A 12928-nucleotide genomic window follows, 5' to 3' on the forward strand; every position below is an offset into this window, starting at 1 on the left:
AAGAATAATTAAGGACTTGATCGGAATAAGGAAAAGTCTTTTCAATCATTAGTCTGAGAAATATCATCAGACATGACCAATGATGTGGGGAGATTGTGAATTAAAACAAGTACTAGTATGGGCTTCCAGTCGGAATATGAATAGTTAAATAAATCAATTATTTCCCAATAAAAATCAGATTCATTTATCATTTCAACTGCACAGCAAAATCATATACACTCTCTGCAACCTTGTTCTCCAACCTATTAAACTAAAAAAGTTATATAATGATTTTATGGTCTGAAAAGACTCTTATTACATGCCAAACAACAAAAAACCAGTAGGGCTGATATTTAACAGTGAGGATACAACACAAAATATTTCCAAATTCCTTTTATTCCTATGAACAAGACTAAATGAGGTCAGTTTAAACTAATGTGGAGAGGTTTGTTGATCTCTTAATGAAAATGGATGATTTACATCGATCAGATTTAAAGAAATGAGACTTAGGTCAAAGGGGACTTTGACATTGCATATTCTGCAGTACTGGGCATCAGCTTGGATTCCTATTGGAGGAAATTATAGTTTCTAGCGAGGGGTTTGGCTGTGCCGATTTTAAGACAGACAAATCATGTATCAGTCACTTAAGAAATTTTATAGCTTTCACTAGAAGGTCAAATACTCTAAAAGAACATGACAATATTTCACCTGATGACTCATATCCTTTTCCAACGAAACTTTATTGGTAATTTCACAGTTGCAAAAAAGACATAGACACAAGTTGCATACAGTATAATCTAGTTGAGGCAAGTTGCGTGGAGAGAACAAAAGATTGATAATTGATACCAGTAGTAAGCTTCTGGAACTAATGACATTCTTGCCACAGTAAATTTCACACCTATCCATTCTGTCAATAATACTAAGTTTATGTAGTGGGGTCACTTCACATCTCCCTAAACAGAAGAGAACATAAAAGTTAATTTCTATCATCACTCTCTATGGCGCGCCTTTCCGGTCAATATTCAAACAACCTTAATATACAATACATCCACTACATTCCTTTGCCATATTTTTTATTTCCTTTATGTAGATATATTTTTTTCGCTACTTTATTTTTCTTTTTCCTTCTATATCTTTTAAATCTCTCCCTATCAATTTAGATACACGTGTTTAACGCATCTATTTTCTATTTTTTCTCTTTATCTTATATGCGTTCTATATTTTTTATATTCATTCCATATGTTTTTTTCGTTCCGAGTGGGATTTTTTATTTTCTTTCTAATTAGTATGCAACACGTGATCACATGACCACGCTACACTTTTTCCATTCCGCCATTTTGGCGTTTGGCTTTATGGAGGAAGAGCTATCGACTGCTTGTCGTGCGGCCGCGGATGCTTTAGAAATTTTAAGTAATTTGAGACCTGGTTTTACGAGAAATGTAATACCTCGGATGAATTCAACGTCAGTCTCTGTCAGTCAGCCGAACAACGGGGATCGTAAGGTAAACAACAAGGAACTTCAGTCGAACGAACTTGCCATTCAGTCCTCGACGTCGCCAGCCTCTAACAGTTCTATTCAAGCTCGGCTTGCCACTCTCTTTCCGACAATTGGTTCGAACCGAGCTAGTGGGAAAAGCACTAGTAGAAGACCAGCAAGGTCAAAGCAGACCATTAAGTCGACCAAAGGCCGCCCACCCAAGACACTTGTTTACAAGGATCTAGTCCTTATTCCCAGTCCCAAGATCAACAAAGTGCCTACACATACAACCCGACTTCAGTTAGAAGAGAGAGAACTTGTCTGCCACGAGTTTCCCTTTGACAAGAGCTGGGATGCACATTCCCTCAAAGCTGCTATATTGAATCGATTTCCAAAGCCTTTGCTATTTAAATATGTCAAGGTGGGTAACTTTGCGTTGTGATATAAGTTTAAACATTGTTCTACGTTTAATGCATTAATAATATCATTGCTGTTCAGTTTGTACATTTGTTGTGGCTGCACTATTTTTAAATACGCATTTATACTATTTTGCCAAAAATTTAACCACATAAGAGGATACCTGCAGTGACGCGAGTAATGGACTTCGAATTTTTGGCAGAATTTGTTGGGTTATTTTAGATTTCCTCTGGTACTGCCCCGCTCCCACCCCTTTCTCCTTCCTTGTGATATAAGTTTAACTTAACTACTCTTTCATTAGATTTACCCTTGACTTTTGCAAGAAGCGTGCAAGTAATGTTTGTTTTTCTTAACCTAGCCATGCTATGGAAAGCTAATAACTCCTAAGCTGGCAAAAGGCATAACTCTGGATGCAGAGAGAGTGACCAGGATGGCTGGTCAAGGAGCTGTTTATGTTAGATCACTGGTGCCTTTGGAATCTGAAGATGAGGGTGAAACTGAAGAGGAGCTAGAGAATTCGGCATTAGATAACAGTCCAAGGTGAACTTTTTCTTGTGAATTTTTGCATTGAACAAGATAAAACCTGTATAGATTTCTTTTAGCTTTTTTGCCTCACTGCAAAGGTAGCTTCCTGTTGCAGTGGAATCATCTTATATATGATACACTGGCATCCCAGATCATGCTACTAGGCATGAAAATGGCTTTTTGTTGGAAATATTATCTAGTTTGTCTCCAAACAAATTTGTGTATTTATTTATTTTATTGGTTATTTATTTATTTATTTGTTTGCTCAGATCTTTATTCCATTGTTTGGCAGGACAGGACATGAATTAATGTGGTTTATTGCAACTCCATGTGATTGTGGATATTTGTATAAAGATGAACCTTCATAGTCTGTTACATCATTGCCAATTAGTTCCTTTTTTTTATGGTTTGTGACAAGTTGATATTTCCTTTTAGTGTTAGCCGAGCACAAAGAAGCTCTCTGTTGCTTTCATTTGGGGAGAGTGAAGGGAGGCCAGATGCAGCTGTGGTGTCCCACCCCTGCCAGGATGCTGCACAACCTTATTGTGTACCATTTCCAACTGAAGCAGAAACATCACATCAAAATACAAAGTTAAATGATGTAGAGACAGGCAGTAACTCTGATATTGTTCATGCATCATCTGAGCATGTACCTGTGTCTGTATCAGTACCTGTACCTCAACTGTTACCAAAACGTATCATCCAAGTGCACAGGCTAAATATTAAGAAGGATTTGATTGACTTATTCCGAGATCCATTAATTATGAGTCAGGACATAGAGATAATTGTTATTGATGCTAGGGGAGTTGAAGAAGTGGGCAGAGGTGTTGGGTTGCTCAGAGATGTTTTCTCTCTTTTTTGGAAAGAAACATATGATTCCCTTTTTGTTGGAGAAAATGAGCGTGTACCATTTGTAAGACATGATTATCAAAGGGATGAATGGGTTGCTGTTGGCAGAATTTTGGTGAAAGGATATTTAACCTGTCAATACCTACCAGTCCTTCTGTCTCAAACATCCCTTACCTGTCTTTTTTGGGGGGAATCTGCTGTAACTAGTGCTATGCTGACTCAATCCTTTAGAAATTACATTTCAGTTGATGAAAAATGTTTGATTGACAAGTGCCTTGCTGGTGATATGAAGTGGGATGATGAAGATGAAATGTCCCAGCTTTTAGAAGTTTTTAGTAACTATGACTGTCGAATTATGGTAAATTCTGAGAATATTATTCAAGTTATTGAAGAAATAGCCCATAAGGAGCTGCTGCAGAAGCCACAGTATATTGCAGACTGCTGGAAGGATATAGTTTCCACACTCCTTCCTAGTTTTCCTGATTTTGCAGCAATTTCCAAAAGGTATGAATTCTTAATACCATCCACAAGCAAAATCCTTAGTTGCCTAGAGGCAAACCCTGAAAGTGATGGGGAAAGGGATAGCCTTAAGTTTCTCAAACGGTATATTAAGGGCCTTGACACACCTCAGAAATTATCAAAGTTTGTAAGGTTTATCAGTGGGTCTGAGTTAATGCTTTTTGACGCAGTCCAAGTAAATTTTACCAACTTATCTGGTTTGGGTCGCCGACCAATTGCCCACACTTGTAATACTGTGTTGGAGCTATCCTCGACTTATCAGTCATTTCCTGAACTTAGAGAGGAGTTCAGTGCAATACTTGCATCAGATTATTGGGAAATGGATATTGTGTAATATGCCTTGTGACAAAAAGAAGACCATTATGATGGCAAGCTGATAGAACAGACTGTTAATTCATTTTTGTAGTGATATTATGTTTTCTACCTTGGATGGGTATTTACGATTTTAAAACATCTAACAACAGTGCACATAATATTTTCCAGTAAATCAAACTGGGAAATCGCTAGCTAATATATTGTTATCTGTTCAAAGTTGACATTTTCAAGTGAGCGCAGTTGTTTAGAACTTTATTGTTGAGATTTTAATGTATTTTTTCTTGACTGTTGTAAAGGTTAAGTTGCATTCGTTGTTCTTTTCTGATTGATACAATTTGAAGGCAATTAATAAATTTAACACTGTTTACGTTTTCAATCTGTAATAGTGGTACCTGTTTGATAGGCGTTTATTGATCTTAATTCTCTTGGCCCTGTTTTCACTCTCTAAACAACGAATTTCAGGTTAATTGAATGCTGGGAACACCTGTTTTGAAAGATAGTTACCAGCCAAGTTTCTTATATGTTGAACTGATTCCTGAGGATGTCTATGCATCTCAAATATTGAGTTCTACCATGTTCACCATCGTCATTCAAAGGGTGACAGGAGACTTCCAAGATATGCAGTTGTTGTGGTGTGAGGTGAACATCAACTGCTGGTATTGAGACCTGGTAATCGTCATCGTCTAACGGGATAGGTCCATCTGGATCAAACCCATACAATGGAATTTCATTTGGATGTAGAATACTCTCAACTCCAGAGTATCCAGAGTGCATGTTTTCCAAAATCCCAGAGGCAAAAATTTGTAGGGGAGATAATTGATGTTCACTGGAGACAGGGTGATTGTTCCATTGACTAGTAAAGTGTTGCAATGCCCTATTTCTCCTTGGTATGTATACAAAGTGCAATGAAAATAAATGTACTTCATTTAACGGGTCAAGAAGACCCATGTCTTCCATTCCACTAAAGATATTGGCAAAGTGACAAAGGACACCAGCATAAACATGCTTGTGAGCACGCTCAACGCGGCAGTTGTGGACAGAGCTTCCCGTTATGATACTTCCTCTGTTTAGTCCTCTATTTTCCAACATGTACTGTGCCACTCTAACATTTTCCAGTCCATGATCGCTTCTTACTCTTGAAGGTAAGCCAAACTCTTGTACTCCCTTGATGAAGAGCTCCAACACTGTATCTGCTCGGTTGTTATCAGTTAGGGTGGCATACACAATAACCCTTGAATACCCATCAACACAGCAATGCACAACAAACCTGTACCTGGTAAGGTTGTGGTTTCCGTCTATGTGCCACAAAGCGTTTGGCGTTGGTACAGAGTACTTTCGACGGTAAACCAGAGTACTCCAGCGAAGTGCTGTCCCAAGCGGGTCTTGTCTAGGAAGACAGTAACGAACCCTCCATTGCTGGATTCGAAATCCCCTTGCTCAGAGAGCTCCGAGCAATCTTCGTTGTCCAATGTTTGGAGTAATGCTTCTAATTTCTTTGACAGCGTCTTCAAGCTGAGAATCTGAAAAGAAGTTCTAGTTTAATTACAAAGTTTGAAGTGTCGTACATCATTGAGTGAGATGGGGAACCTAAAATATTTTGACGAAGGGTATGGCTTCTAAGATTTATTTTACCCGAAACTATATCACCCTTGTCCAAACACACTGATAATAAGCATTAAACCAAATAAGCTACTAGTATAGATAACCTTAGTCTGTAAATTACTGCGCACCTGACTATGCGGTCCGGTTTCGCTGTCATCATCCAAATTTAATTCCCGTCTTCTTCGACGTAAAGTACTTTCACTGATACCTAACAAACTAGCGATTTTTACCCAGGAGAAATGCAGTTCGCGTAAGAATTCAATCTGCTCTCTTTCGATGACGATTACTGGTCTTCCTGCACTTGTTAGTTTAGTGGTAGGACAAGCGAATGAATTTGATATAAAACAAAGCATACTTTTGTCAAAACAGCTTCTATTATTGTCTTGAAATCTCAAAGGACAGAGTCCTCACTTTGCCATAAACTATGCAATAGCAACTGTAAAGTTAAAATTGCATCTTCCAGACGCACGTTAGCTTGTTCAAAGTAATCAGCAGAGACATCTTGTGTGTTCAAATTCTGAATACCAATCAACAGGGTAAGAAGAGACTCTACGAAGTTGTAAAGGCCTCTCTTGTTGCCACCTCTTAAAGTTCCATCCACCATTTTGCTTTTGAAATTGTCGGAAAAGTGCATCGCGGTCATGTGATCACGTGTTGCATACTAATTAGAAAGAAAATATAAAATCCCTCTCGAAACAAAAAAAATATGGAATAAATATAAAAAATATAGAACGCATATAAGATAAAGAGTACAAAATAAAAAAAGATGAGCTAAACACGTATATATAAAATAATAGGAAGAGATGTAAAAAATATAGAAGCAAAATGAAAAATAAAGAAGCAAAATAAAACAGCTACAGAAAGGAAATAAAAAAAGGCAAAGAAATGTAATGGATGTATTGTATATTAAGGTTGTTTGAATATTGATTGGAAAGGCGCGCCATAACTCTCAATTAAGAAATAAAAATTGAAGGATCATAACATTTCTGGCAAGTGAAATGCAAGTCAAACTAGTTTGAAGAAATGTTAACCTAAATATTCGTTTTTAAATACGACAGAAATACTGTAGTTAGCATTCTTAAGAAACAAGGAGTTCCAGCCCCTTGAGTTATTATCCATTTGTTGAACATGTTCTGCTCTCGTCTCATATTTTAAGAACCATAGAAAGTTAGTTAATTTTAATCTGCGAGTTTCATGGTACACTTCGACCCAAAATTAATTTCATATGGCAGAAGTATTCTACTGAAATAAACAAGACAGAATGAAGCTGACACCATTCGTTTCGAATAATACATGAACATGAAGAAAACGGCACTAGTTTAAACTCAGGAAACAAAGCCCACGCATTTTTTTAGGGCAAATGAACTGGTTGGACCCCAAGCGTCATACTTAATTATGAGTGGGAATAGGTACAGAGGGACTGGTGTGAGCGAGCCCTTCCTACCCCTTCCCCGTTGTAACCTGTCACACAGGCCACTACATTATAGCAAAGTTACATATTTTTAAGTGCACGAAGAAACTGGACTGAATTTCAAAAAAAAAATCTGAGTACAACAAGGCACACAGTCTAACTGCCTGGCAAGTAGTAAATTTCAAATAATATTGAGTGATAACACATGTATCAGTAACGGGCTCCTTCATGTAGTTTACCCTAATATTTTTCATTTCTGAGTTCAAACGCATCTTGAAAACCCTTTAAATTCAGCGGCCCAATTTCGAGGGCCTTGAAAGTACTTGAAATTGGTTTTTTGGTCCTTGAAACTACTTGATTTTTTGTTGAACGGGATCGAAAAATATAAACACTTACAAGTTTTAAAGTAAATGAAAGCCAGTCAAAACAAATGGTAGCCACTTCTTGAAATGCCTACAAAATGTGCGAAAACACTCGTTTTGTGTTCCTAGTGCTCTCTCCTTACTCTCACGCATATCCATTGAGCCAAAAATACACAACGAGTGTCTGGTTTTCAAGTGTTTTCAAGCTCTCATTGTCTGGCGTTTCTGCATGTGTACATGTGTATGCACAAAACATAGCTTCCAACACAAAAGAAAAGCCCTTAAAATTTCAAAGTAGGATGGTGGAAAGTTCCTGAATTTTTGGCCTGAAAAAGTGTACGAACCCTGCTCCTTACTTCTCAGGCAAACAGTATTGCTGCTAACCATTTCTACAATTGTCACTAAAAACAATATATGGGAACTTCAATTCCAATTGTTTTTTAATTGACTGTCATATTGAAAAGTGTTCCTCTCTGGAGAGATATTATAACTCCATACTTCCCCTCTGTCCAGAATTAAGTTATCAATGTAAGTTACAGTAAATTTAATCCAAATAGACTTATTATCCCCTACTTCCAGCTCATATTTTTCTCCTCAGTTTATATTCCATTACATGTTACAGGTGGACTCTAAGCCACACATGTACGCACTGCGGACCTATTTTTCATAAAGTACAGTAAACACCCGCGCATAAGAACCTAGTGATTTAAGAACCTACAGGCTACAACATTTAAGGGTTCTTCTGGTGTGATAGCAAAGTAATGTTGGGCTAAACTGCCAATGAAAGTCATAGGCTCCATGTTTTTTGATGCCAATTGGGTTCAGCTCAATCAAGACTTGTCTACAATGGATCAGTGGAATCACATACAAACCAAGGTAAACCCATCAGATGATGCTTCCCATGGCCTAAGCCCAAATGTGTTTATGGCTTTGAAGTGGTCAAAAGGCCCTGCATTCATCTGGCAGAACAACGGTGAGTGGCCCATTGATGAGAAGGAATGTATGCCAGATCCCAATCAAGTGTTGCCATGTGATCCTAAGGTCAAGAAGATCACAGTCTTGGTTGCGAGTGCAGCAATCAGGGAAGTGAAAATTGAAGAACATTTAGACTGCTTTTCAGATTGGTTCCATGTGAAAAGGGCCATTGCTTGAAGTCTTCTTTACCTCAAGACTCTGTAAGAGCAAGTTTCCACAAGGCGTAAATGTAGAATCAAGAGAGTGAAACCCCAGATTCAAAATTTCCAGGAGGCTGAGAATGTGATCATCAAGTCTGTCCCATCAACTGCCTTTCCAGAGGAAGTCAGTTTGCAGAAGGCCACCCAAGATGTCACACCTCCCAAAGACAAGTCTTCAGCACCTATCAGGGAAGTAGTTTTAACAAAGAACTCCACTCTGCGAAAGCTGGATCCCTTTGTTGAACCATGGGGGGGTATGACCCTAAACAAGATGAGAGCTGACGGTTGCTGGATCATCACTGGAAGAAAAGAAGTCAGAAGTTATATCTGGAGATGTGTTGTCTGCAGGAAGCTGCATTCTTCAGTTGTGGAGCAAAAGATGGCAAATCTGCCAGAGGATCATTTAGAGCCCATTGCAGCCTCCACAGATGATTACTGTGGACCTTTCACCGTCAGGGAGGGCAAGAAGGAAATGAAGGGTTACAGAGTTGTCTTTACAAGTTTAGCTTCAAGAACAGTTCACCACAACACTTCCAGTAAACTCGAGACAGATGCCTTTATCAATGCACTTCATCATCTTATTTGCCAGAGAGGTCAGATACAATTTTGTGCAAGCTAAACATGAGCTGAAGGCTGCAGTTGCAGAGCTGGACGACAAATGTGTCCGAAAGGAGCTCCTGCAAGAGAACTGTTATTGGATCACCTTTGTTATGAATGTTCTGTCTTCAAGTCATAAGGCTGGAGTTTGGGAGCAACAGATCCAGTCCATTCAAAACAACCTGTCCCCTCTGCTGCCATCAGCTGACAAGTTCTGTAGAAAGCATTGGGGGCACGTCCAACATCTAGCAAATAATTTTTTGACTGGCTGCAGCAAGAGTATCTACCTAAGAGTATCTTACTTCAGCAGCGTCAGAAATGGACAACGCCATGGAGAGACATGTTGATAATGTTGTCATTACCAAAGATGATAATGCCCTCCATAGTTGCTGGCAATTTACATGCATTGTCGCAGCTAATCAAGGCACTGGTGGTTGTGTTCATATAGTGGAGCTGGCCTTGGTTAGTGCCTGTCTTGAGGAGAAAGGAAGAAGAGTTGGTAAAGTAAAGTTCCTGAAGCATCCTGTTCAGAAACTTGTTTTACTGCTGTCAAAGAATGGGTATGAAACAGAGTCCCAGGGTGAATCCCAGCCGATAGCCTTTAGTGTAACTGGTCCTCAGTCAAACTGATATAACAAAGAACACTTTAGAGACTGAGTTTTGCATTATTATTATTATTAGTGATTTTTTAAAATCCTTTTATAGTGAAACACTATTGCGTTTCAGGGGAGCCATGTAATAGGGTCCTTTCGTTATCATTGGATGCGCCTTCCTGAGAACTAGAAATGAACATGCAAACGAAGCTTAGAGGACCGCGCGCGGGGAAAATTAAAAACAGAAACCGGTGCACTGTATGTAATGTGTAAGTTACCATTATTTTTCCAAAGTTATGGTGAATTTTTGTTCTGTAGCGAACTGCTTGAACAGTTCTAGGAATCGTCCGGATCTTTCCTTTTTCTGCTTCCCTTCCAAACAGAATTCTAGAAGGCTTTGGAAGAACTTTTGTTGACGAAATGATCCCGAATTCCGAGGTCAAAAAGACCCTCGAATTTGCAGTGCACATTTCGAGGCTTCCTCCATCAAAAATTCCCTTGGCGGGAGAAGAGAAATTATTCCAGGTGAATTGCCGAAGTATTTTAATCCCTCAACAAACAAGGGTCCTGTTTCTTCTCGTGAAAAAAGACTGCATGATAGGAAGAAACGAACATCTCATGAGCAATGTCCTAAACTTAAGAGTAGGACGGTTACAAAGGAAGGCAAAGATACCTGGGTCGCAACAAGCAACGAGGCAGTTCTTTTGGATCACAATTATTGTCAGCGTCTTCTAAACAATGACAAGGGAACTCAAACAAACTTTCCTTTTGAAGATTTACAGGTTTTAAACAGTGAAATTAATACTTTGAAGGAGGAAAACGCAAATCTTAAGGCAAAGTTGACAAACAGCAAGCAGCTGAAAAGAGAGCTATTTGTGGATGATGTTTTAAAAGATGACGAGTCAATCAAATTTTACACAGGGATACCTAGCTTGGCTTGCTTAACAATGATATTTAATTTGTTAAAGCCCTTTGCAGAAAAACTTAAGTACTGGGACAAAAACAAAGAGAAGGAAGTTACGTATCAAAAAGATTCAAGCAAAAAAAAGCCAGGAAAGCAAAGATTATTGACCATTATGGAAGAGTTCATCTTAACTTTGGTGAGACTCAGACTTGGGCTTTTAAGCAGACATCTTTCAGATATATTTGGAGTATCAGAGGGAACAGTTAGCAAAGTCTTTACAACTTGGGTTTGTTTTCTGTCTACAGTTTTTCGCGACATTCTCCTTAAATGGCCTTGTAAGGAAGACATTAAGAAAACTTTACCACGGTCTTTTTGTAAGTTTCCTAGCACAAGAATAATAATAGACTGTACTGAGATATTTTTACAAAAGCCAACATCCCCTAGTGCCCAGAGGGCCACCTGGAGTAACTATAAACAGCACAACACAATGAAAGCACTAGTGGGAATCTCACCTACAGGTTATTTCACCTTTGTTTCTAAACTATGGACTGGAAATGTCAGTGATAGATATATTACTGAAAAAAGTGGTCTATTGGACAAACTTGAAGAGGGGGATCGTGTTATGGCAGAAAAAGGCTTCAACATCAGGGATCTGCTTACAAGAAAGAAAGTAGCACTTAATGTCCCACCACTTTGCAAAGGTAACTCACCCTTTAAAGTTTAGTGGTTTAGTTAGATAAAGGGAGTTTCAGAGGGAAGGAATGAGAGAAGGTATGGAAAAAGCAAACAGATGGTCTCCTTAGGCTGGTAAAAAATCTGATATAGCAACATACCTATATCTAATTGGTAGTAACAATGAAGTTGAAGGTACTTAACAGGTACAAATTCTTATCAGTATTTTTATTATTAGTTAAGGCAAGCTGCTCATCAGGGAGATACATGTAACCATTACTTTAACTCAATCTCACAAATATGTTTATAAAGGCTGCAGTTCCCATCATATGTGATCTCTTTTCTAGGTGCTTTGATATTTAACATAAACAGCTTTGACTGAAAAACAGCAAGTACTTCTCTATCAGTAGCTTCTCAAGTTGGCATTTACTTAATTTGAAATCTCTTTTTTTACTCAGGAAAGCAACTGTCTAAGAAGGCAGTAAAATCTATCCGTGCCATTGCCAGTGTTCGGATCCATGTAGAACGTGCCATTGGACGACTTAAGGACTTTAGAATTCTACAAGGGAACTTTCTTGTTCCAATGCTGCCCATTGCTGACAACATTTTTAGTGTGTGTGCTGCTCTGTGCAATTTGCTACCATCCCTGGCTAAATAACTACTGCTGCCTTGTGAGCTGAGAAGCACAATAAGTTTGTAACTTTGAACAATTACCAGTCAGTTTATGTTAATGGTTAATAACACATATCAAAAATCTTCTTTAGACCCACTGAGGAATTATCCAGCATTGAGCATCAGCATTCACCACCAATAATAGTCCCTTATAATGATTTAAGTATGTCATGGTGAAAGAGTTCCTGAACTATGTACTTTAAGAAAAAGTTTCTCTGCTTCTCAAGCATTTCGTTCCACAACTCACTGTCAAACTTGACATTGACGATCAATATTCCTTTGAAGGTATAAATAACTAGATCACAGCAATGAATCCGTTATTCCCATCAGACCCTGAATTTGATAGTTCCATTTTGTTTCTTTTTTTAGTATATATTTGTCACCAACAAACACGAGCTTCTCCTCAGCTGCAACCTATGGAGGGAGATTTCTTTTTGCACACATGCTCTTAATTTCAATTAACTTCTTCTGACAGCACTCACAAATCCTGACACCATCAGGACTGGCTCCCAAGAAGGGCCATAGTGTGTTTACTATTAGTCCACTGTTTTTTATTGACAACTTCTCATGGTTTCTCTTTTGTTTTTTAATGTAGAGATCAAGTGCTTTCTTTTCCTTTTCATGACCCCATGTTAACTGTTTTGGCATTGCATCTTCAGCAATTGGACAGTAATTCATAAGATGCTTCACAGTGTTTCTCTTGTCTGTGCTCTCTCTGAGGTGGCACACGGTGTAAAATGAGGAAGCTGTAATTCTTCCTGCCCTTTGATCAAACCAAAATTGGGACTGGGATTGATTGACAGTCTTTTCGTTGATCATTTCTGCTTGCTCTTCATTAAATGAAATAGACTCAAGGAAC

At 38.4% G+C, this 12928-nt stretch overlaps 2 protein-coding genes across 3 annotated transcripts; one reads left to right on the forward strand and one right to left on the reverse strand.

Moving 5' to 3' along the window:
• Positions 1–591: 591 nt before the first annotated feature.
• Positions 592–4681, forward strand: LOC113665035 (uncharacterized). Of its 2 annotated transcripts, XM_089214683.1 has the most exons (4): positions 592–1877; positions 2232–2413; positions 2834–3751; positions 4544–4681. In XM_089214683.1, the coding sequence occupies exons 1-4, from the start codon at positions 1284–1286 to the stop codon at positions 4572–4574; spliced, it is 1725 nt and encodes a 574-aa protein (XP_089070809.1). In that variant the 5' UTR covers positions 592–1283; the 3' UTR covers positions 4575–4681. The 2 variants fall into 2 exon arrangements, with proteins under 2 accessions (XP_089070809.1, XP_089070808.1); XM_089214682.1 differs by lacking the exon at positions 4544–4681 and having other exon boundaries at positions 2834–4455.
• On the reverse strand, positions 4441–6287 carry LOC149041299 (uncharacterized). Its single transcript, XM_089180846.1, has 2 exons — positions 6095–6287; positions 4441–5517 (listed from the first exon to the last, which is right to left on the reverse strand). The coding sequence occupies exons 1-2, from the start codon at positions 6285–6287 to the stop codon at positions 4598–4600; spliced, it is 1113 nt and encodes a 370-aa protein (XP_089036972.1). The 3' UTR covers positions 4441–4597.
• Between the last annotated feature and the right edge of the window lie 6641 nt (positions 6288–12928).

This window comes from Pocillopora damicornis, chromosome 8 (assembly GCF_964200805.1).
Source record: "Pocillopora damicornis chromosome 8, jaPocDami1.2, whole genome shotgun sequence".
Classification (NCBI taxonomy): domain Eukaryota; kingdom Metazoa; phylum Cnidaria; class Anthozoa; order Scleractinia; family Pocilloporidae; genus Pocillopora; species Pocillopora damicornis.